Below are 25,317 nucleotides of genomic sequence, written 5' to 3'. Positions count from 1 at the left end.
TATTTAGTTTCAAATGAGACTTAGTGTTTCAAAATGTGAACAAAAACGTCATTTATAAAGAATTAACATAATCATTTGCACGTTAATAACGTCCCTACTGAAAGAAGTTGCAGTGGCTAGTTCAGTGGACGTTTGTCACCCAAGCAGCAATTATTTACTCCCAACTCCAGGCAGTAACATGTTGGCAGCCCATCGGCTTATAGGCAGCAAGCCTAGTCAAGCCACACGTGGACATTTCACTTTGGAGCAGGGGAAAAAAGAAAAATGGAGGCTTGTCCTGCTTTGGGATTTTAATGGTAGCTTCCCATCAATTTGGCACAGGTCCCCCCCATTGAGTTCAGGACAGATAACAGGCTAAAATGTTGGAGTCAATTACAGGACTTCCAGCTCAAGGGGAGCAGCAGGCTTCAATAAACATCAGCCCTTAGGGACAGCGAGAGAGAGAGCGAGAGAGAGAAAAAAAGAGTATGGCTGCACTCCCCCCATTCAGGCAAACCGGAGGGCTTTTAGCACTGTCTGAAGTACTATGTTCAGCTGTTGGGTGCACACCACGAAAGTAGTTGGAGGCCAGCTGAAATTTCCTGTCAGGCAATCTCCATATTCCAGCTTTAACAAATGGATGGGCAGCTTTACCAGGTCTAAACATGTAGTCTCCCCTAAAATGGCTGATGTTAGGAACACAATCTGGACACCAGGCTGTGAATTAGCATCTGCATTTTTGGACCTAAAGCCACATTATTCCCAACCTAATCAAAACAGCCTGAAAATACTGCTCGACAAAAGAGATTGCATGTTTCCCCTCATTCCGACTGCATTGCTTTTAAGTTAGTGTGTGCCAATGGCTCCCCAGTCAAGACCAGAGATCAATTTAAAGGAATGCCCCACATTGTATATTACGCAGGTACTCACTGAATAAAAAGGTACCTATTTAAAATTCTAACACATGCCCTCCTCAAATCATATTCAAGAAAGTTTGGGCATTTTAATGTTTAGATTAGATAGATTACTTAGTGTGGAAACAGGCCCTTCAGCCCAACAAGTCCACACTGACCTACTGAAGCGCAACCTACCAATACCCCTACATTTACCCCCTCACCTAACACTACAGGCAATTTAACATGGCCAATTCACCTGACCTGCACATCTTTGTATGAGCTCATCCTAGTCATTGTTTCACTTTTCTTTCCTTCAATATTGAAGCCTTACTTTGAATTATACAAGCCATTTAAAAGGCAAGCATAGCGTAATGTTTCCCTGTGGTTTTATACTTCAAACATCTTTGCTAAGGCTAGTCCCATTCAAAAGTGCAAATGCACCAAAGCAGAATCAAGACTCTCTTTGCAGTACAGAGAACTCTAAAATGAATCTGATTTCTATCAAAATCCACTCATTCGCTGTACAGTTGACATTCAAAATGCTAGCTGAGGAAACATTGCCAAACATCTGGGCTCCAGGCTGGACTCTGACCAACCCAGACTTGAGTGTGCAACACAAACAGATTCTCACACACGTTATAATTGAATACAACATTCTTACTGTTTCAGTAAATGTTCTTTTGGGCAGATAATCTAGGCAAAGACCTCAGCTTTGTCACTTGCATGAATGGCTACATAGCCCTGGCGGCCAGCATGCTGACTGTCCATCATCTTTCCTGTTCAGCTGGTTCATTAAACCACCCAGCGATAGATAGGGAATGGAGCACAGAGTCGGAGGGTGCACGAGCCAATACTCACAGCAACTTTTTGACCTTCTAGTCTGCCAGAGTTTTCTCCCAGGCAACAAACTAAAGCAAAGTCAAAACAAGATCCAAGATTCATCCACCCCAAAAAAAAATCTAAAAAGTGAGTTAGGGCCATTGTGTCAGTCAGAGGTTGGCTTCAAAGATTGAAGGGAACGAGGAAAGTGCGCTCCATCCATTTCAAATTGGATGGCCATCCTGACCTGCAAATTGGAAGATGAAGACCATGCATCTCAATTTCTCTGCTCTCTTCACTCAACTGAATCCATCTTCCTTTGTACTCATACTATTTTGTTCTCTCAGGTCCAAGGAGAAAGTGAGGACTGCAGATGCTGGAGATCAGAGCTGAAAATGTGTTGCTGGAAAAACGCAGCAGGTCAGGCAGCATCCAAGGAACAGGAGATTCGACATTTCAGGCATAAGCCCTTCTTCAGGATTCCTGAAGGAGGGCTTATGCCCGAAACGTCGAATCTCCTGTTCCTTGGGTGCTCTCTCAGGTCCAATACTAGCAAAGTGAAGCCTGCTTACAAGGGCAAAGCTACTTCCCTGATTTCTTGGCTTCTACTGTATAGAAACTGAGGGTTAACTCTGATATTTCTGTTCCTCTCTCCTGGACAAATGATTCAAAATATCTACGAATGATATCCACAACTATGAGCCAATATCCTCTTGATCTTTTTTTTTCCTGAGCCTCCCATCTCATAGGTGCTTACCAATATTCAAATAGATTAAATAGAAGGGGTGTAGGCTTGCTCGCTGAGCTATAGGTTTGATATCCAGACATTTCATTACCTGGCTAGGTAACATCATCTGTGATGACCTCCAAGTGTTGTCCACCATGTGTTGTCCCAAAAAAACCACCATATCAACTGGGACAACACATCTATCCTGGGACAGGCTAAGCAAAGACATGCCAGAGAATTCCTAGAGGCCTGGCACTCCAACCACAACGCCATAAACAAACACATAGATCTAGATGCTCGCTATCAACCCCTCAGAAAACGAACAGAAAATGACATCACCACAAACCCCAGGAACCCCACTGAGGACAAATATATAAATAGAAAGCAGGAGACAACAGCTTCGTTTCACTTGGAGGTCGTCACTGATGTTACCTAGCCAGGTAATGAAACTTCTGGATATCAAGCCTACAGCTCAGTGAGCAAACCTACACCCTAAACCTCAACCTGAGCTACAAACCTTCAGAAACCTTGCAAAAATGATTAAATAGAAGCAAAAGGAAGGCCATTCAGCCCTTCTAGGCTACCATTACATTCAAGAATATCACCTTTAAACTATTTGTGGCCTCTGTTCCACATGCATGTCTGCCCCGATAATTATCAACTCCCTTATTAGTCAAGAATTTACTCATGTCTGCTTTAAAAATAATTTAAAAGTATTAATAATACAGGAGGAGTTCTGAAGACTAAGGATTCACACTGGCAAAATTAAATTTAAAACAAAAAATAAAATCTCATCTCTCTAAAGTGGGAGACTCTATTTTTAAAAGTGTTCCCTGGTTCTAGTTCCTCTTTCAAAGCATTCATCTTATAAAATCCCCTCAGGATCTTGTAATTTGATAAAATCACCTCTTTCACAAACTACAATGGCTACGTGTCCAGCTTTTTCTCATCACCTCCACTGCACCCTCCTTGATCTCATCCCAGATATCAGTCTGATGAGCCTTCTCTAGATTGGCTCTGAACTAAAAACATTCTTAAATAGGGATAATAAGTACTAAACTATACAGAGTACTCCAGAGTTATAAAGTGTTGGCGAACCCACATGGCAGGAATGTTTTACTGTATTTATATTCCATTCATTTTGTAATGAACAACATTCAAAGCCTTCCTAATCAGTTGCTGTACTTGTATATTACTTTCTTGTAATACCCTGATCCCTCTATGCCACACAATTCTTCCATCGCGTATTTAAGTAATATGCTACCTTTCTATTCTTCTGGTCAATGTGGACAAATCAACATTTTATTCCATCTGGAATCTACATTCACATTAGGTAGAGCACTTCTACCTCCAAACTGAAATTCATAAACGAGACAGCCTGCACCAACCCATTATTGGATCCTATCCCTTATCCCAGCTGAACCTTATTCTTCCCGAGCCTGAGCTACCCGTTTTTCTTTCCCGAACCCACCACCATGTCCTCTTTGCTGAATTTGTTCACTCATTGGAAATAGGTGAGTTAATAGACAATATGGGCGGCACGGTGGCACAGTGGTTAGCATTGCTGCCTCACAGCGCCAGAGACCCGGGTTCAATACCCGCCTCAGGTGACTATCTGTATGGAATTTGCACATTCTCCCCTCGTCTGTGAGGGTTTTCTCACACATATACACATGCAGACACTCCATCACACACACCCACCGGGTGCTCCGGTATCCTCCCACGGTCCAAAAATGTGCAGGTTAGGTGAACTGGCCAAGCTAAATTGCCCGTAGTGTTAGTTGAAGGGATAAATGTAGGAGAATGGGTCTGGGTGGGCTGCGCTTAGGCGGGTTGGTGTGGACTTGTTAGGCTGAAGGGCCTGTTTCCACACTAACTAATCTGAGCTAAAACAATTTGTATAAAATCAAGAAATCTCAGTTGAATGATGGTCCTTTTGGACAGGTCAGATCCCAGAGTGAAACCTGGTCTGACAGATCATTTAAAAAATTTTGCAGGTGATTACTGTGGTGGTTAATTAGCTCTATTAGTGTGGCGAAAGTGAGGAGACTGCAGATGCTGGAGATGAGAGTCGAGAGTGTGGTGCTGGAAAAATACAGGTCAGGCAGCATCAAGGAGCAGGAGAATTACATAACTCCTGGTGAAGGGCTTTTGCCCGAAACATCGATTCTCCTGCAACTCTCTTAGCTTGACACCTGGTTTGTGAAGCAGAGTAACACCAACAGAAAGGGTCCAATTCCCTGGCTGAGATAGTCATAAAGGTCCTTCCTTTTTAACCCACCCCAATTCCACCTGGAGATGTGATGATCCTCAGGTTAAATTACTACCAGGCATCTCTCTCATGACAGCAGCCTCTCACCTTCTGGGATTATGGCAACTTAGTCACTAACATCTCAACATTACAAACGACCTTAAACAAAAAAAAATTACAGAAGAATAAACAAAGCTATGTGAAGTGTGTGAAAGCAGCAATGCAACAGATATTCAATCCCAAATGTAGATAATTTCTCCAACTTCTTTCCTCATTTACTGACATTTTTCAATTCTGACTGAACCAAAGAGATGTTTAGGTTAAGCAATTCAGACTTCCAGGTTACCTGTTTGGAGACACTATCCACTATAATTCCTTCTGAAACAAAAGCAAAAATTTCTGGAAAAGCTCAGGAGGTCTGATAGCAGCTGTGGAGAGAAATCAGAGTTAAATGTTTCATGTCCAGTGATCCTTCCTCAGAACAGAGAATTATTCGATAGAGAGGGGGAGAGAGAGAGAGGGGGAGAGAGAGAGAGAGAGAGAGAGAGAGGGAGAGAGAGAGAGAGAGAGAGAACGTGAGAGTGAGCGAGAAAGAAAAAAAGAGAGAGTCAGAACAAGCAAATGCGAGTAACTGGTTCCCTGAACAGAAACCTCGATTAACTTAATAAGAGGAATCTGCTCCCCCTTTCTGGTCAGAACTCCCGATTCCTCTGAACAGAAGTCAAAAGCTAAACTAATACCATCTGGTCTACTTCGTCAGTTTAACAAATTCAGCAAATATAACCATTCCATCCACTAACAGCTCAGGTGTGGTGAGACATGACTGAATCACATATCTTCTCGGAAATTACATAGTTAGGTCACTGCTCCAAATGACTTTTTGACCTTTAAAACAAATTATCTTCTCAGAATTAAAATTCATCAGGCTCTCAATTCCAAATATGATAATACTTTATGCACATTTAACATCAATGTTGCTATGGTCACCCACACATGCCTGCCTTTCAGGGGATGGGCGAAACAAAAAGAGAAAATTTCAAACTCTCCTTGCTCTAGTAACTCGGGTCTTGTGTCCTTTTCCTGGTCCATTGATAGCCATTCACTGCCATTTTCTGCTTCCACTGCGATCAAGCTCAGAAGTTTTGAACTCTTTCCAATTTCTACACTTCTCACACCTTCATCTGGTCCAGTTCAGACTCTTCTCACTCAGTCACAAGTCTTAGCCGTATCTACAGAAGTTATCAACTAATATACGCTATAAACAATTCATTCCCACAACTACTTAATTACACTTCACATCACACATCCACAGAGACTAAATTCCAATGGACTAGTTTAAATAATGCAAACTTTAATACTTCACCTTCCTGATCGTCTTTCCTCAACTAAAAGTTTCCCCTGTCGCTCCACCAGACCCCACATTGTTGATAAATCAGATAGGGTGAATAGCCTCTTTCACATACCTTGGCTCACTCTATTCTCCTTCCTCCCAGAACTGCAGTACAATGTTACCCTTTCTGGCAAGGGTGGACAATGAGAACGATTAAATTAAACAGATCATCCTCCATTTTTTCAGCAGATCCAGCATGACGCTACCAAGCGATCATCATCTTCTCCCATTTTCTTTGCAGTCTGAAGGGAGTATTCATTCTGCAATATCCTGGCCCATTCCTCAGTCAACTGCCTCCCTTTTCCTGTGGTACCTTCCTATTCAAGTATAGGAAATGCAGCTGCCTCCTTTTACTGCCACTCTTCAGATCGTGGCCTGGTATTAGCTACATACATCCATAGAGCATACTTATTCTGAATTAACTGCCCACAACATTGTAGATGCAACAACAGACACTGAACACAGCCTGGGTGACTGCTTTGTGAAACACTTCTGTGCAAAACCCAAAACCTTATAACCCCTTATCATTGCAACCACTATACTTGTCCCTGGACAGCAATGCCAGGATATCCCAATGAAGCTCAAGTGCAAGCTTGAGGAACAGGTCATTCTAAGTGGGCTAAGTAGTTTCTGGAACTTAAGTACATGATTTCAGATCACATCCGCGACTTGCATTTCTCCTGTTGTAATTCATTTCCCTTCGTGATGTTCAGGTAGCTATCCAGCCATTCTCACGTCATTTCTTTACTCACCAAGATAAGCTACTAGGTTACTTAATCTTTCTTTTCATTCTTCTTCCGGATCCTCTAGATATTCACTTGCTTAAAAAAAAATCTGTTTTGCTTCAATCTTTACACAGTTCTGATGACTTCTTAGCCTGAAATGTCAACTATTACAGAACCAGAGATATACAGAATAGAAATAGACTCTTCAGTCCAATTGATCCATACCAACCAGTTATCCTATGTAAATCTAGTCCCAACATTTGGCATACATCCCTTCCTATTCATGTATCCATCGGATGCATTTTTTTTTAATTATATAGATATTTTTATTGGGAATTTAACATTTTGACAAATTTACAAAAATAAGCAGAATTTTCAAGCACAAACATTAATATAAAAATAGGTCTTAAATATATAATCATCAAAATTCAACTAATCCACAATCATCCAGAGTGTATAGTTGGGTCGCTTACATCCTTCAAATAAGAGAAAATGTTCTCTAATACACTCATAACAGTATGATAAAAAGGAAGCTATTTCCAAACAATAAAAACAAAAAAAATTAAACATGTTTGAATGGAGATCTTCCCCCTTGTTCTCAGGGGGCCTTACTACCTTTCCAACGTTCCACCATATCCTCTCCCAAACAGTGTCCCACCCTCGACCCGGGCGCTCCTTAATAGGATTTAGATATAATACCGAGCTAGAGTTAACAGTGAGCGCCGCACCCCCACCCCTCCCCACCCATACCTGAGTATATCTGCTAGCATCAATGCCACGTACAAACACACATAACTATAAAATTACAACTCCAACAGATTACAGTTAAGTATAATAACATAAAATAGCAAGGGAAGACAACCCCGCTCCCAGAGGCAAAAGTAAAGTAGAATAAAGTATCCATTTCTCCCCACGGAGTGTGGGAGAGGCAAGCCAACATAAATTGTCTCTTACGATTTATTTAACCGAGTCTAAAAGTTTCTTAGCCTCTTCCGATGATCTAAAATTATACTCGGATCCTTCGTGGGTAAAGCATAACGTCGCTGGGTAGCGTAAGGTGTATTAAATATCTAAGTCCCTTAAACATTTCTTCACCTCATCAAACGCCTTCCTTCTTCGTGCCAAAGCCGGGGAGAAGTCCTGAAATAACATAATCTTGGATCCTTCATGAATCATAGCTTTAGGATCCTTTCCAAGCTTTCTGGAGGCATCCAGGAGTATCTGCCTCTCCCTATAACTCTGCAGCCGGAACAGGACCGGGCGTGGGCGCTGGTTTGGGCCAGATCCGCGTGCTGCGACCCGGTAGGCCCACTCCACCCTTACCCGGTCAGTTTCAGCCCCCAGGTTTAAAAGCTGGGGCAGCCATCGCTCCAGAAATACTACTAACTGTTCTTTCCCTCCTTGCTCTTGAAGGCCCAGCAACTGAATATTCTTTCTCCGATTTCTGTTGTCAATATCATCCATGTAGATTTCAAAGGCCCGGACTCTCTGCTCCAGAGCTCGCACCTGTTCTGCAGCTGTTTGAGCTGCAGCCTCGGAGGTCGTGGCCTTTAGTTCCGCCCCCTCCACTCGGCCCTGTAATCCTCCAATGGTTTGATTCTGTTTTTGCAGCTTTTCTTCGAATGCATTCCATCTCTGTCAGGATTCTGCGATGAAATTGACGAGTGTCGATTCCAATCTGGCAATCATCTCTATAAGGCCTGTTTTTACATCAGCTGCAGCCGGAGGAGGGGAGGGTGGGGAAGGGGTCTTTGTTTTCTGAGAGCTGCGGGGTCCCTTTGATTTACTCATTATCCACTCAGTATTAGACTATTTAAATATAATAATCAGCAGCTAATTAAGTCTAAAGAAATTTTTTGGGTGGTTTGGCAAGTGTGGTGGGGGCAGGAAACCCACTTTTCCCAGGTTTTGGGAAGGGCTCTGTAGACTCAGACTTGCTGAGTCGCCGCCATCTTGGATCTCCCATCGGATGCATTTTAAAGTAATTGTACCAGCCTCCAACACTTCCTCTCACAACTCATTCCATACATGTATCTGGACTATTCCTCAGTCAACTTACAGAATGGCCTCCCTTTCCTGTGGCACCTTCCCATTGCTTCGGTGTTAAAAAGGTTGCCTCTTTTGTCCCTGTTAAACCTTTCCTCTCTCACCTTAAACCTATGCCTTCCAGTTTTGGATTCCCCCACCCCAGGGAAAAGATCTGTCTATTTATCCTATCAATGCCCCTCATGATTTTATATACTTCTATAAAAGTTACCCCTCAGCCTCTGACACTCCAGGGCAAAAAGCTCCAGCCTGTTCAGCCTCACCCTGTTGCTCGAATCCTTTAACCCTGGCAACATCCTTGTAAATCTTTTCTGCACCCTTTCAAGCTTCATAAAGTTCTTCCTATAAGACGGAGACCAGAATTGCGTGCAAAATTCCAAAAGTGGCCTAACCAATGTCCTGTACAGCTGCAACATAACCTCCCAACTCCTATACTCCATGCACTGACCAATAGAGGCAAATATACCAGATGCCTTCTTCACTGTCCTATCTATCTGCGACTTTACTTTCAAGGAACTCTGAACCTGCACCCAAGGTCTCTTTGCTCAGCAACACACTCCAGGACCTTAACCATTAAACATACAAGTCCTGATTTGCTTTTCCAAAATTCAGCACCCCATATTTATCTGAATTAAACTCCATCTGTCACTCCTCAGCCCATTGACTCATTTGATCAAGATCCCGTTGTACACCGGGATAACCTTCTTCACTGTCCACTACACCTCCAATTTTAGCATTATCTGCAAATGTAAGAATCATACCTTCTATGTTCACATCCAAATCATTTGTATGTAAAATGGCAAGAAGCAGTGAATGTAGCACCAATTCTTGTGGCACATCACTGGTCGAACGCTTCCAGTCTGAAAAGCAACCCTCTGTCTTCTACCTTGCAGCCAATTCTGTACCCAAATTCCTCCCCACTTGATCTGAATATTTCTTGAAAAAGCACAAACATCTTTTTGATCCATTGTTTCCAGTCCACATGATCACAAGATGTAGAGGCAGAGCTAAGCTGTTCAGCCAATCGAATCTGCTCTGCTAATCAATGGGATCCTGACTGACTGACAACTCCACTTTCCTGCATTTTCCCTATTATTCTCAATTTCCTTACTGATTACAAATCTATCCATCTTGGGCTTGAATCCATTTAATGACACAACCTCAAACGCTCTCTCCAGTCAAGAATACCACTGATTCACTATTCTCTGCTGTGAGGCAGCTTATTCTGAGATCATAAAAGACTGTTTCATAAAAGAAACTACCTTGTTTAGTTTTCCAGGATTGGTGCACGTTTCAATAACATTTGTCTTCCATTCTAAATTCCAAAGTCTACAAGTCCACTCTACTCAATGAAACAGTCTTTCCAATCCAGTTGAGAGACTTGTAAAGCTTCTCTATAACATCCCCAATGTCAGCGTTTCTTTCCTTGGATTAGGGCCCCAAAAACAAACAAATATTCACAGTATTCCAGCTGCGGTCTGACAAGTGCCTTGTATAGTTTTGTTCAACACCTCCCTACTCTATACTCCATTCATTTTGAAATAAAAAGGCCATTTGCCTTCCATATTACCCGCTGAACTTAGATGCTAGCTTTAGTGATTCATGGAGGAATGCCAAATCCCTTTGTTCTATACCCTTCTGCAGTCTTTCTCCCTTTAAAAATATAGTATCCAATCTCTCTCTTCTTCCTGCCAAAGTACATCACCTCACAGTTTCCCATGTTATATTCCATCAGCCAAGTTTGTCAGTCATTCTCCCCTCACCCACAACCAACCACTTGCTTAACACGTCTATATCCCTGTACAGATGGCGTCATCCTCACCACTTGCTTTCCTATCTATTTGTCATCTGCAAACATAGGTATAGTAAATTCATTTTCCTCATCCACATTATCAATATACATATAGCAAAACAATTACACAGACACAATAATCCTTCTGGTACTCCACTAGTAACAGGTATCAATCCTGAGACCTCCCCGTTCTCAACAAAAATACTTCACCAATCCTTTATCCATGTTAATATCCTACCTCCAACAACATGAGCTCTTATCTTATTGAAGTAGCCTAATATGTGATATCTTAGCAAATGTCTTCAGCCAAACCCTGACCTAGCTGTGTTGTGATCTTAACATATTCAGAAACTGAATTCTCTGTGCAGGTAGATGGTCAAATTCCATTCTGTTCTGTGCAGACTTTGCCCAGTCAGAACATTTTTATCCAAGTGTCCATTTAGCACAAAATTTCAGGCACAAGAAATCTGCCAGAATGACTGATTCAACAACTGTGGAGAATGAAGTCAGAACTCACACAACACTGCATTATAGTCCAACAGGTTTATTTGAAATCACAAGCTTTCAGAGCGCTGCTCCTTCATCAAAGGTCTGAAAGCTTGGTATTTCAAATAAACCTGTTGGACTGTCACCTGATGTCATGCCACTTCTAACTTTGTCCATCCCAGTCAAAAGACCAGCACTTCCACATGACAGAGTAAGTGGAACTGAAGGAAATTAAAATATCAGTAAGAAGGTTGCACTGGAGAAATTAATGGGCTGAAAATTGACCAAGTCGCCAGGACTGGATGGTCTACATCCCAGAATGCTAAAAATGTTGTTCCTGATTAAGGGCTTTTGCCCAAAACGTCGATTCTCCTCCTCCTCGGATGCTGCCTGACCTGCTGTACTTTTCCAGCACCACACTCAACTCTAATCTCCAGCATCTGTAGTTCTCACTTTAGCCTCATGACAAAATATAGTTAATATGTTTAATTGTCTTCTAAAATTTTGATTGATCTGGAATGATTGTTGCAGATATCATCATACTATTTGATAAAAGGATCAGAGTACAAATTAAACAGACTCATCAGCTTTCCAACAATAGCAGGGAAAATGCTCAAGTCCATCAGAATGATGTGTTAAATGGACATTTGGATAAAAATGTTTCGAGTGGACACAGTCTGCCCTGAATGGAATGGAATTTGACAGTGAAAAATAGCTTTTTTCTGAGGTTAATAATAAAATTGATAAAGGGAGTTCCTGGATTTAAGTACATGAAATGTAAACCCACCAGAGTCTTACCAGACCACAGGGCTGCTCGCAGACAGATAGACAGCCAGCCAGCCAATGGAGGTTTAATCAGAGGATCAGCACAACTCAGGCAAGAGTCATAGAGATGTACAACACAGAAAAAGACCCTTTGATCAAACCATCCATGCCGACCAGATATCCCAACCCAATCTAGTCTCACCCACCAGCACCCGGACCATATCCCTCCAGACCCTTTCCATTCATACACCCATTCAAATGCCTTTTAAAATGTTGCAATTGTACTAGCCTCCACCACTTGCTCTAGCAGCTCATTCCTTATACGTACCACCCGCTGCGTGAAAAAGTTGCCCCTTAGGTCTCTTTTATATGTTTCCCCTCTCACCCTAAAACTATGCCTCTAGTTCTGGACTCCCCCACCCCAGGGAAAAGACTTTGTCCATTTATCCTATCCATGCCCCACATAATTTAGTAAACTGCTATAAGGTCACCCCTCAGCCTCCAACGGCCCAGCGAAAACAGCCCCAGTCTGTTCAGCCTCTCTCTATAGATCAAATCCTCCAACCCTGGCAACATCCACGTAAATCTTTTCTGAACCCTTCCAGGTTTTACAACATCTTTCCGATAGAAAAGAGACTGTAATTGCACGCAATATTCCAACAGTGGCCTAACCAATGTCCTGTACAGCTGCAACATGACCTCCCAACTCCTGTATTCAATATTCTGACCAATAAAGGAAAGCATACAAAACGCCTTCTTCACTATCCTATCTGCCTGTGACTCTACTTTCAAAGAGCTATGAACCTGCATTCCAAGGTCTCTTTGTTCAGCAACACTCCCTAGGACCTTACCATTAAGTGCTAGGATTTGCTTTCCCAAAATGCAGCACCTCGCATAGAAGAGAGGCCAAGAAGTAGAACCTTCATAGTAACCTCAGCTAGCAATCCATGCTGCTGATATCATTGCATCGCAAACCTGCGATTCAGCTAACTGAGATGAGGTCATATATCTGATTATCAGAAGCTTTTTGTTTTGAGATTCCCTATTGGTGATTGGTAAAATTAAAGCACATGGAATGGGTGAAATGTACTGGCACTGGTTATGAGCTAGCAAACAGTTGGACCAAATAGGTCATTCCCCTACTGGGAGGTTGTGACAAGTGGGGTAACACAAAGATCAGTACCTAAGTCCGAGTTGTTCACAATATAAATTAAACATGGTAGACAAAGCATGATGTGGAAATGTTGGAGACTACCCAGTTTGGTAGGAAAAACGTGTATGGTATTTCTTCAATGACAAGAGGTTAGGAAACATACTTGTGCTACTTACACCCAAATATCTTAGCTTCACGTGATACCTTAGCATCAACACTAAAAAAAGGAAAGGTGTGAAAAAAGGAAATGTTGCAGAATCAATGGTGACTGATCAGTGCAATAGAAAAAGCAAACTATGGAAACTAAAAAGAGAAAACATTGTTAGGTAGAATAAAAAGGAAAACCCAAAACCGGGTTTTCTAAGTACATAAAAGAGCCATAAAACAAAACCAGGGAAAGAGAGTTGAGGGGTTATATGGGCATCCATGTAAGGTAATGGCTGCAGTTCTCAATGCATAGCTTTCATTGGTCACCATAATAGAAAAGGACAATGCAGGTAAAGACAAACTGGAAGACTGAAATATTAAAAGGAATTAAACAGAAAAAAAAACGTAGTGTGAGCAGTTTTCGCAGTGTATAAATCTACAAACCCAAATAAAAGTGTATTCCAGGCAGTTAAGAGGAGAGATCAGGGCCTTGGCAATAACTTCCAAAATCCCCTAAGACCACAGGTGAGATGCATTACGACGAAAAAAAGAGATGCAAAAGTTGCCTTATTGGTTAAAAAAAAGATCGGACCAAGAAATTAAAGGCTAGTCAGTCTAACCTTGATGGAGGGAAAGTTATTAGAAAGATTTTTAACACACACAATACATCTAAATTAGAATGGTACAGGTTAACCAGGAATAGTCAGTAATAACTTGTCAAGACAAATTTGTATTTGAAAGCTGGATCAGCTTCCACCCACTTCCCGCAGCCCAGGAAAGGAGTATTGATGAAGGTAATGCATTTTGCGTCGTTTCCATGGATTCTACCAAATCTTTTTCTAAAGGCCCCACGTGGCTGACTGGTCAAGTAAGAGCTTATGGAATCAGAGGCAAAGTGCATATTGCATCCAAAATTTGGCTGATAGGCAACTCACAGGTGATAGTAGAGGGATAATCCTATATCTGGAAGTCTGTTTTCAGTGGGGCTCTGCAGGACCTGGTGCTTGAGCTCTGGCTATTTATCGTATAGCAAATAACACACAAATTCTGAACTAAAACTTAGGAAACATGATCAGGGTGTTTGTGCGTGATGCAAAAATTGACTGTGATAGCAAGGGGACAGCCATAAACTGCAGAAGGATATCAATAGACTGGTCAGGTAGACAGAACACTGGCAAATAGAATTCAACCCAGAAAAAAAAAGAGGCAATGCACTGGAAGACTAGCAAAGGAAGGGAATTACACAATGAATGGTAGGACCCTGAAAAGAACTGAAGATCAGAGACACTTTGGTGTGCATTCCCACATCACTGAAGGTAGCAGGGTAATTGGATAAAATGGTTAACAAGGCATGTAAAATACTTGAATTCTATGCTTTAGCTAACAGGATTAGGAAGGATATGCTGGCATTGTATAAAATGTTAATCAGGCCACAACTGAGTGCCAAGTACGTTTCTGGTCACCACATCCTGGGAACGATGTGATTGCATTAGAGGTAGAAAGGTGGTTTCCCAGCATGCTGCCTGGGCTGGAGGGTCTGAACTACCAATCTGGTTTACCAGCATGGACTGGGCTCACTTTCCTTGGAGCAGTGAAATTAGAGAGGGAGCTTGACTGAGGTGTACAAGATTAAAATGAATAGATATAGTTCCTTCCATTAGGGAAAGGGTCAATAAACAGGCCACAGATTGAATCCAAAGAAAAAAAAGGTAGAAGCCCAGAGATTTGGCAAGAAAGGATTCCTCTCTCCCGAAACACACACAATATACCCCTGCCCTTTGGCCAACTCATCCTTGCGAACTAGGTTTCTAAATTGAACTAGTCCATTTACCTGGATTTGGACCACATGCTGCCAAACATTTCCTATCTGGGTCTGTCCAATTGGATTTTAAATGTTGTGATTATATGCGCCCCACCATTTCCTCTGGCAGTTTATTCAAAAATGCATCATCCTGTGTGAAAAAGTTGCCTCTCCGGTCCCTTTTAAATCTTTCGCTCTCACCTTAAACCTATGACCACTAGTTTTGGACTCCCTTATCCCTGGGGAAAAAAAAGACTTTGGAAATTCACCTTATCTATGCCCCTCATGTTTTTATAAATCTCTACAAGGTCACCCCTTGTCCTTCAACACTCCAGGGTTAAAATGCTCCAGCCTCTCCTTAGAGCTCAAACCTTCCAGTCTCTAATATCCTTGTAAGTCTTTTTTGTACCCTTTCCAGTTTGAAATTATTCCTATAGCAGGGTGGCCAGAATTGTTCACAGCACTCCAAATATCAATACCAATACAGCTGTGACATGATGTCCTGACTCCTGTACTGAACGCTCTGACCAATGATGACAAACATACCAAATGCCTTCTTCACCACCCTGGCTTCCAGTGAGGCCACTTTCAAGGAACCTACGCACCCCTAGGTTTCTCTGGGCAGCAACACACTCCAGGGCCCTACAATCAACTATGCAAGTCCTGCCCTTGTTTGTCTTATTGAAATTCAACACATCAGATTTCTCTGAATTAAAATCCATCTGTCACTCCTCGACTCACCGACCCAACTGATCAAGAACAGTTTGTAACCTTAGATAACCTTCTTTTCTGTCCACTACACCAGCAATTTTGATGTCATTGACAAACTTGTTCACCATGCATCCTATAATCTCATCCAAACTGTTTACAAGTGATGAACAACAATGGGCCCAGCACCAATCCTTGCAGCAAGCTGGTGATCACAGGTCTCCAGTCTGTGAAACAACGCTTTATCACTACCCTTTGTCTCTCATCATCAAACTAATTTTGTATCTAATTGGCTAGCTCTCCCCGGATCCAATGTTACCTAACAGTCTTCTGTGTGATACCTTGTTGAAGGCCTTGCTAAAGTCCATGTAGAGACAATGTCACCTACTCTGCCTTCATTTATCTTCTTGGTCACTTCTTTAAAAAAAACTCAATCGAGTTAGGGAGACATGATTTCTCATGTGTAAAGCCATCAATCAGAGTCATTCAGCATGGAAACAGAACCTTCGGCCCAACCAGTTCACAGCAACCATAATCCCAAACTAAACTAGTTCCACCTGCCAGCTCCTGGCCCATACCCCTCCAAATCTTACCTTTTAATATACTTTTCGAAAAGATCATTTAAAACATTGTAACGGTGGCCAAATCCACCACTTCCTCTAAGTTCATTCCACATGCAAATAAAACTTTAAAAAATTGCCCATCATGTGTTTTTTAAATAGCTCTCCGCAAGAAAAACATCTTGAAATTCATCATCCTAGGGTAAAGATCACTACCATTAACTCTACCTGGACCTTTCATTAGATTATAAACTTCTGTAAGGTCACCTCCTATGCCCCAGGGCAAAATGTCCCAGCCTTTTATAAATGTAGATCCTGTTGCTCAGGATCTCCTCCAACAACATACCCAGCAATGGCATCAGGCTCACCAGTCTGCAGTTCCCTAGCTTTTCCTTCTAGCTTTGCTTCAATAAAAGGCACAACATTAATCATCCCATATTCAAGTTCAGAGTTGTTTACTGATATATCCTCATTTCAAAGCCAATGCTTCATATTGAATGAATTGGAGTTATTTGTTCCTCTAGCATGGCAAGATATTTCTCTTTTCCCCCCAAGATCATTAAGATTTTGTTGATGTGACTGAGACACAAATCCATCCTGTGGAATGTCTTAGTTACCACTCAGAATTCAGCAGATCAAACCTGGGCAAACAGCTTGTAGGATGTCAAGTGACTGTAGCCACCAAACCCCATCCTAACAGGAGTTAACACCTCCCTGCAGGCCCCACAACCATCCGAAGGAGGAATCTCAGGCCATCTTGCAAACAGTTAAATGACCTACCCACTGCCAGATACCAAAATCTTTCTCCTCCCACAAGCAAAGATAAGGCCACAAGTAGGAGGAGTGGAAGTAAGGCCATTCAGCCCCGAGTCCACTCCGCTATTCAATGCCACTTACCCGCATTCTCCCCATATCCCTTAATTTCTTGTGAGATAAATAATTTATCAATCTCTACCTTGAAGATATTTAACATCCCGGCCTGTGCTCCGTGGCAGTGAATTCTACAGACTTACCACTCTCTGGCTGAAATGTCTCCTCATTTCCATTCTAAATTGACCCCCTCTACTTCTAAGGCTGTGCCCACGAGTTCTAGAATCCCCGCCTGATGGAAACAATTTCCCAGCATCCACCCTTTCTAAGCCATGATGGTCAAGCCCCCCATGTGATCCAAATATAAATTGATTAGGAAAGATTCCAACTAACAAGAAAAAATGGTTTAGTTAAATGACTGCAATATCTTGATTTAAAAGTAAATGCAAATGAAAGCTGGAATGCACCTTTGATTTTGCTAGGTTCAAGGTCACATCAAAACTGCTACATTTATTATGCTTAAATGCTTTACAAGATTTCACATCAAATTTAAGACTTTCATTAATATTTCATTAATATTTTTAAAACACTCCATTTAAATACCCTGAAGGATGCGTAATGGGTTTAGATTGAGTGTAAGTAAGCCAAATTTTACATTTTTCACAGAAAATTCACATCAATAGCCTTAGTGGTGTTGCAAATTACAGCTCAACTCAGCAAAGTACCTTGAGTGGTGTCCAACATTAACAATATTTATTAAATTCATTGAGCAAAATGTACCATGTATAAGTGGATCACAGGTGGTCTTCAGGAGATAATGTAGCTACAAAGCACTTGAAATTTAAAAGTGTTCCTTTGTAATATATAGTGAGATATTAAACAAATTTTGAGGAATCGGAATTCAAGATGGTTCAGCAAAACATAAAAGTAATGTTAAGTCATCTTTACTTTGAGGCAAATATCTCACCTATACTCCCCTGACATGCCCACAACACCCCCACACCCCAAATCTAGGTTAAAAATCAAATCTTACATTAGGCAAATCACCAAGTTCATCAGGTTTAAAATGATCCATAAATTATGGAGAGTTTTTTTAAAAAAAAGTGTCTTGCAGTTTGGAGATAAAGCTGATTTGCACAGGGTGTCTGATTCAGAGCAGCCACACCCACCACGCCAGCTTAAAGAAGTTTGGAATTGGGAGGGGGATTGGAGGGTGGAAATGAGTGGATGCTGAAAGGATCGAATGTTAAACAGCCAGGTGATGGAACCTCCACAATTCTAAACTAGGAAGTGCCACCTCAGAGCAGCTCAACAGCACTTCAGACATTCTGGATCACTTGGAATCTCCCCAGTCACTGAGATGGCCTTGTGATATTGCTGCTAATAATCCAGAGACCCAGGTAAATGTTCTGGGAATATATGTTCCAATCTGACCATGGCAGATAGTTGAATCTGGATCCAATTTTTAAAAATCTGGACTTTAGAAACTTAAGCATGAAACCCATCTGGTTTATGGGAGGAAATGACCACTCTTATCTAGTCTGGCTGGTCAATGTATGGACTGCTTGGCACGAGTCTCCCGTAAGGCTTTCCATTAGGACAGCAAGGCGCGAGTCAGGATTTTAAGCCTCACCTTCAAACTCCCTTATTAAATCCAGTCCAAATGAACATGCTCTCTCTCACAAAAGATGGCAGACAGGAGGCTGGAAGAACACAGCACACCAGGCAGCATCAGCAGGTGGAGAAGTCAATGTTTTGGGTGTAGGGTGAAGAAAGGTTACACACAAAGTGCCAACTTCTCAACACACTGAGTTGCTGTGTTCTTCCAGCCTCCTGCCGGTCTACTTTGGATTCTGGCATCCACAGTATTTTTGTTGTCTCTCACAAATGATAGCTAACCATGAAAATGGGCAGCTCAGTGTGTGGCACTGCAGCCTCACAACACCGGGGACCCAGGTTCGATTCCAGTCTTGGATGTCTGTCCAGTTTCATGTCCAGGTTAGGTGGACTGGCCATGCTTCTAGTTACCCATCGCATCCAGGGATGTGTAGGCTAGATGGATTAACTGTGGGGAAAAATCTGGTATTGAATTGGAGGTGGGGGTGATGATTTCTTTTTAAGGAAAGTGGTGTCAATTTTGAGATTGAAAATTCCTGATTATTGCATGGCTAGTGAACTCTCGAGCATTAAACAGAGAAAACAGTTGCACTCTGGAGGCAGACTTCAAAACGTGGTGCAAGTGAAATTGATGGGACAGTGGAATTTCTTTTAAAACAAAATCAAACTTACCAGTGAAGATCTCAGGGTAGCTGCTGGCAGAGAGAGAAGGTCTCTTTACAGGTCCCACAAATGGAGTTGCAGGGGATTCGGACTGTTGTAAAGTATCCACGGAGCCTGCCTTCTTGATAGCCCCTTCCCTGCGTGGTTTCACCTCCTCAGTCCAGTCAGCGGAGCGGCTGAGTGAACCCCTGGTGCTGGGCAGCCTCTGCTGCCGGCGCTGTCCGCTGCTCCGCTTCAGGTCAGCACCTCGGCGCCGCCTCTGGAACAGGGGACTCTGCGATGGGGACGCTGAGGGCGAATGGCTTGGGGAGCTCAGTTGCCTGGTGGTGGTCCTCACGAAGATGGCATTAACTGGTGGGTATGGCCTGACCACGGCCGGTGATGAGCCCGGGAAGGGTTTGTGCTGCCGGAGTGGGTCAGTGTTCGGGGTGGGGAAGAGGATGCGGCGGGCACTATGGACGGCATCAAGGAAGACTTCAGCATCAGATGGCATCAGGTCGCCCCCGTCCTCCTCCTGCAGCTCGCTCTGATCAGCATCTGTCAAGGCTGAAGTGGACCCATCTGTGGGGCAGGCTGGAAGATGCTCCACTCCATTGATGGAGGCAGGAGCTGCCGGTACCTCGGAAGCAGTTTCCATGGAAACCCCCCTCTGCCTCTCTGCATCTCCCCCCAGGCTCTGAACAGGGGAGAGCCCTGGGGAAGAGCCACGCCCCCTGGCGGCGGCATCCTCTCCACCTGGGCGCGGACTAGCAACAGCCTCTGATGGTTCCTCCAGCCCCCGCGGGGGCTGCCTCTCCGCCGGGAAGGGGCTGAGCTGCAGCCCGATGGCGTGCTGGATGTCCGACAGCAGGTCCTCGTGTTCCGCCGCCGAGTGGAAGCTGTAGCCGTCCGTGTCCGAGCTGGAGCTCAGCAGCCCGCGCTGCCCGGCGTCCCGGAGCACGGAGCCGGCCCGCAAGCTCTCCCCGGCTCGGATGTCCAGCTGCTCGGCCTCGGTGTCGGTCAGCCCCCCTTCATCATCCGCCGAGATGCTGATGTCCGGAGTCTTTGTGGCCGAGTGGACGCTGTCCAGCTCCTCGCACGCAAGGGCCCGCCTGGCCAGCCCCTCAGCATCAGCATCATCCCGGGAGCCGCAGGCCTCATTTTTACCCCGCGCCGGGGCTTTTCTCTTCCTGATGGAGAAGACCGAGCGGGAGGACTCGGATTTCTTCTTCCTGCCCTCGCCCCCCTTGCCGTGCTTGGAGTGAGATTTCCTGCCCTTGGCGCTCTCCGCAGCATCCCGTGGGAGAGCATCCTCCGCCCATTCCTGGCCATCCCCAGCTCCCGCCGCAGCCGCCTTCCTCAGCTTGCCGTCCTGGTTGCCCATGTTAGCGAATGGCCAGCAGCCCTTCGCCCTTAAGCCATGGCCAATGTCCCGCCTGCAGCCTCCAGCATCTGCTGCTGCTGCGCCCGGGGATGCGGAGAGAACAAACGCGAGCTCAGTGCTGGAGATTCTCCCATCTGCTGTTGCAGTCTCTTTGCATAATGTGGTCCCCTCCTCTGAGACATGCTCAGTGCAGCTCGCCCCCTTGCCTGGTCTGTGAGCTAGCAGCTCGGCCGCCTTCCCCACACAAGGCAGGAAGCACTTCTCCGTGATGTTGTCTGTCAGCTTCTCAATCGTGTGAATGGCTTTCATTGTGCACTTTTTTTTTAACAAGACAGAGGGAGAAAATCCATCACAGGCACACGAGAATGCAAATCTAGCCACAGCTGAAGCTTTGAAACACTGCAATTGTTCTTCTAGAAGGAGAGAGAGAGAGTGGGGAGGGGGAAGAGAAATGCAAAAGGATTAATTACACACTGCAGAAATTAGTTTATAAATAGAAAAAGATGAAAAAAAAGTATTGCATCTATAGTTTCTGTTCCCATAGAAACAGCGTGCAGCCCAAAAGGATGTCTGGTTCCCCAGGGACATCAGAGCAGACTGCTGAGACTCCCCGAGTCTCAGAGCAGCAGCAAATCAATGGATCATAAGCTTCCTTGTTATTCCAACAAACGTGTAGTCTGTTTGACAAACTGATTGGTGCTCATCATTTTGCCTACACGGGTTGACACCAGTCCTAAACATTTCAAGTGTTTCATCTTCCCCGAGGCTGTTCGTTTCCAAACTGGTGCTGGGTAACAAAAAGACTTTCCAACAGAAATCTACTGCAATAACAACAAATCCACTAGATCTAAAAGACGATTGCTCAAGACAAGACGCAATAGTTTTGAAACGTGAACGCACGATGCAATTTTTGAACCCGAAAAAAAGCAGGTTTTTCCCCCTCTCTCAGGAAACTGCTCAAAATGTAAAAGCTTTCAGTTCAAACATCAATGACTGAGGCAAGGTGGATTGCAAAGCTTAAAAAGCTCCAGACACCGAAGCACCTGTACGGGTCTGTGTCTAACAGCAGACACCGAGGGGCTGTGGGGGATGGGAAGGACAGAAAATCATGAATGAGACCTGTAAATACGCTTGCAGCCTGGTTCCACTTTGAACAAAGGATAACTGTCAATCAAAATACTGCTAATGGTAAAATTACAATTTAGACAATATTTGGCCTTAAAGTCAGTGCCCTTTAAAAGAACAAAAAAAAATCAGCATTTTAAATATGCAGATGTGCAAACCTAATAAGCAGTATCGTGCTTGGACTGCTGAAACAGATCACACAGCTTTTCGAAGCAGAAATTGAAAGTTGGATATTACAAAATGTCTTATCCTGCAAGGTGTTTCTTCACAGAATAAAATGGAACAGTCTACATGAAAAAGATTTAAAATTAACTTCCATCCAAGGTTCAAGTTTTAAAGCTGTTTCTATGGAAAAAATAAGTGAATAAGAAGGGGGAAATATTAGAAGCTACACAGAAGCTCTAGTCAATATTTTCACATTAGCTGAACTGGTGACCAGTGATTTTCAGAGGGTATATTTCACATGTACTGCAAGGACATTAGCCTGTTCTTTTTTCTTCCAACCATGCCCTAGATTTTCTTACTTATTTAATTGCTGGAGACCAAAACATTCTCAATTTCTGAGAAGTATATTACCTGATTTACTGTTACCATCTCGGAGAGTTCAATAGTGGGGAACATTCTTGAAACAATGATTTAAGATAAAATAATGAATTCATATTTTGCCCTTTGACTCTTAAGAGCAGCTAGCATAGATTACTAAAGGGAAAAAGTAGCATTTAATTTTTATTCTCAAGTTTGTTTTGATGAGCTAGCAGACAAGGCAGAGGAAGGTAAAATCAGAAATGTGCACAATTGAAACAGACCCTTCACTCCAACTCATCCATGTTGACTAGATATCCTAATCTAATCTAGTCCCATTTGCCAACATTTGGCCTATATCGCTCGAAATCCTTCCTATTCACGTACCCATCCAGATGTCTTAAATGCTGTAATTGTACCAGCTTCTACCATTTCTTGTGGCAGCTCATTCCATAAATGCACCACCCTCTGCATAAAAAAGTTGCCCCTTAGGTCCCTTTTGTATCTTTCCCCTCTCACCTTAAACAGATGCCCTCTTGGTCTGGACTCCTCCACCCCAGGAGGAAGACCATGCCTATTCATCCTATCCGTGCCCCTCGTGAACTAATAAACTTCTATAAAAGGTCACTCCTCTGCTTCTGATGCTCCAGGGAAAAAAAGGAGACACACAGACACTTAAAAATAAGACATAGCAGGCAAATTCTTTTACACATAGGGTGGTTTTTGTATATAAAATGAACTTCCTAAGGAAGTGGTGGATGTGAGTACAATTTCAAATGTTTAAAAGACAATTGGTTAAGTACGTGAATAAGAAGAATTTTGAGGATATTTTTCAGGAGCGACAGACAGGACTAGTTTAGTTTGGGATTATGCTCGGCATGGACTGGTCAGGAGGAAGTGTATGTCTGTGTCATACAAACCTAATAAGCTTCTCAAATCCCCTCAACCCTGGTAACATTTTTGTAAAACTTTTTTAAACCATTTCAAGTTTCACTATACTATCCTGTACAAAGGCAACCAGAATCGAACAGAATAGTCCAAAAAAAAGAAGTCCTGTACAGCCACAACACGATCTTGCACCTCCTACCCTCAATACACTATGATATTGATGTGAAGTACACTAGACTTCGAAAAAGATGTGATACCGTTGGACAGACTTGAGCAAGATTAAAGCTCATGGAATTTTAAAAAGAATGGTTGCAACATGGCTATAAAATTAGCTTAGTTAGAAGTCACAGTAATGGAGAACTATTGTATTTTGAACTGAAGCATCCAGGGGTCAATGTTCGGGTTCTTGCTGTTCTTATAGAAGCAAAGTTATTGTAGATGCTGGAATCTGTATTGAGAACAAAGGAAAAAAAAACTGGAGACCACAACAGGTCAGGAGGGAAAACAAGCTAAATATTGAGTCTACATGACTCTTCATTAGAGCTTGCTATCCTGTATCGGTATTAAAATTACTTGTGCTTGTTTATATAACAAATCACAAGAGTTGGTGGATGACAAAACTTAGAAGCATTAGGATGTAGAGAGAGAGTTTAGAATTTAAACATTACTGACAGGTTGGTGGAGTGAACAGACTAGTGACCAATTTAAATTTAACAAAGAAACGTGGAGTAACAGAGGAGACAATATAAACCAAAAAAAAATCCAAGTCCAGAAGAATGAGTATATACTGTACAAGATTGAATTAACAAAAAGAGAAAAAAAAAGGGACAGAGCTGGTTGATAGACTGGTTAGCATGCCGGATCCTGTGAACTGCAAGTACTAAAATAAGAAAATGATAAAACTGTATAACCCTGATTCAACCAGAGCTAGAATACTGATCTCAAATCTGAAGTGGATCATACCAGACACAAAACATGAAGTGGTTTTTCACTGTCCACTGATGTTGCCAGATGAGAGTTCATCTCACATTCCCAATATCTGTAACAGTTTGCTTTTATTACTGCTCCCATTGGTGGCTGTCACACTTTAGAATGGTTGTGAAGGTATTGGAGAAAAAAAAAGGAACGCAGAAAAAAATTCAGGTGAATGACTTCATGACTGAAGGTCTCTAGTTATGTAGAGAGATTGAAGGGGTTGGGATTATTCCTCTTGAAGGGAAGGAGGAGAATGAGAGGAGTTTTTTAAAAATTGAATCCCTACAGAATGGAAACAGGGCCTTTGGCCCAACAAGTCCACACCGACCCTCCAAAAAGAGTAACCCACCCAGATCCATTCCCCTACATACTTACCCCTGATTAATGCACCTAATCTATGTATCCCTGAACACTACGAACAATTTAGCATGGCCAGCTCACCTACCCTGCATATCTTTGGATTGTGGGAGAAAACCGGAGCACCTGGAGGAAACCCATGCAGCCACGGGGAGAATGTGCAAACTCCACACAGATAGACAGTCACCCAAAGCTGGAATCAAACCCAGGTCTCTGGCTCTGTGAGGCAGCAGTGCTCACCACTGAGCCACCATCTTACCCAAAAACTGATATTCCAAAATCCTAAAATGGTCTGAGTAAATGGGGAAATAATTCTCCCCTCAAATGAGATTACCGAAGGACCAGTTAATGATTTAACATGAAAATTAAGAACAATAAATAATAGTAATTAATCAGCCATGGTCCTGGAGCCTATTTGTATTGATGATATGGACCCCTGCTCGATTAAAAAAAGGTGTTGCTATTACAAACAAAATGTTAATACAATTGTACATCTGTAAGATAGTTTTGGAAATTATCAATATCACTGAATGTCAACACATTCACACTCAGTAGAGACTGTTCATTTGCAGTGTTGAAATGGGATTTTCTGGTTTAATCAGGACTGATTAAACAATGAGTTCTCAAGAAACAGAAAGGGTGCAGTTTTGATGCTTTGTTATCTATATCTAAAACAAGTTTTCTGGGGTGGTTTCTGATGATTTTTGTAAGTGCTAAGTTCAGTTACCTATCTGGGATAAAAACATAAATCA

General features: G+C 42.7%; 1 protein-coding gene across 1 annotated transcript in view; it reads right to left on the bottom strand.

The window, feature by feature from the left end:
- Nucleotides 1-21,007, bottom strand: part of fmn2b (formin 2b) — a 451,369-nt gene extending 430,362 nt beyond the window's left edge. Inside the window, exon 1 of the mRNA XM_060830804.1 lies at nt 19,345-21,007. Coding sequence (XP_060686787.1) covers nt 19,345-21,007 — 1,663 coding nt within the window. The remainder of the gene's footprint in view (nt 1-19,344) is intronic.
- Nucleotides 21,008-25,317: the final 4,310 nt, after the last annotated feature.

Source organism: Hemiscyllium ocellatum, chromosome 10 (assembly GCF_020745735.1).
Source record: "Hemiscyllium ocellatum isolate sHemOce1 chromosome 10, sHemOce1.pat.X.cur, whole genome shotgun sequence".
Classification (NCBI taxonomy): Eukaryota; Metazoa; Chordata; class Chondrichthyes; order Orectolobiformes; family Hemiscylliidae; genus Hemiscyllium; species Hemiscyllium ocellatum.
The sequence above is the reverse complement of the archived record's forward strand: the minus strand, read 5'-3'. Positions and strand labels throughout refer to the sequence as shown.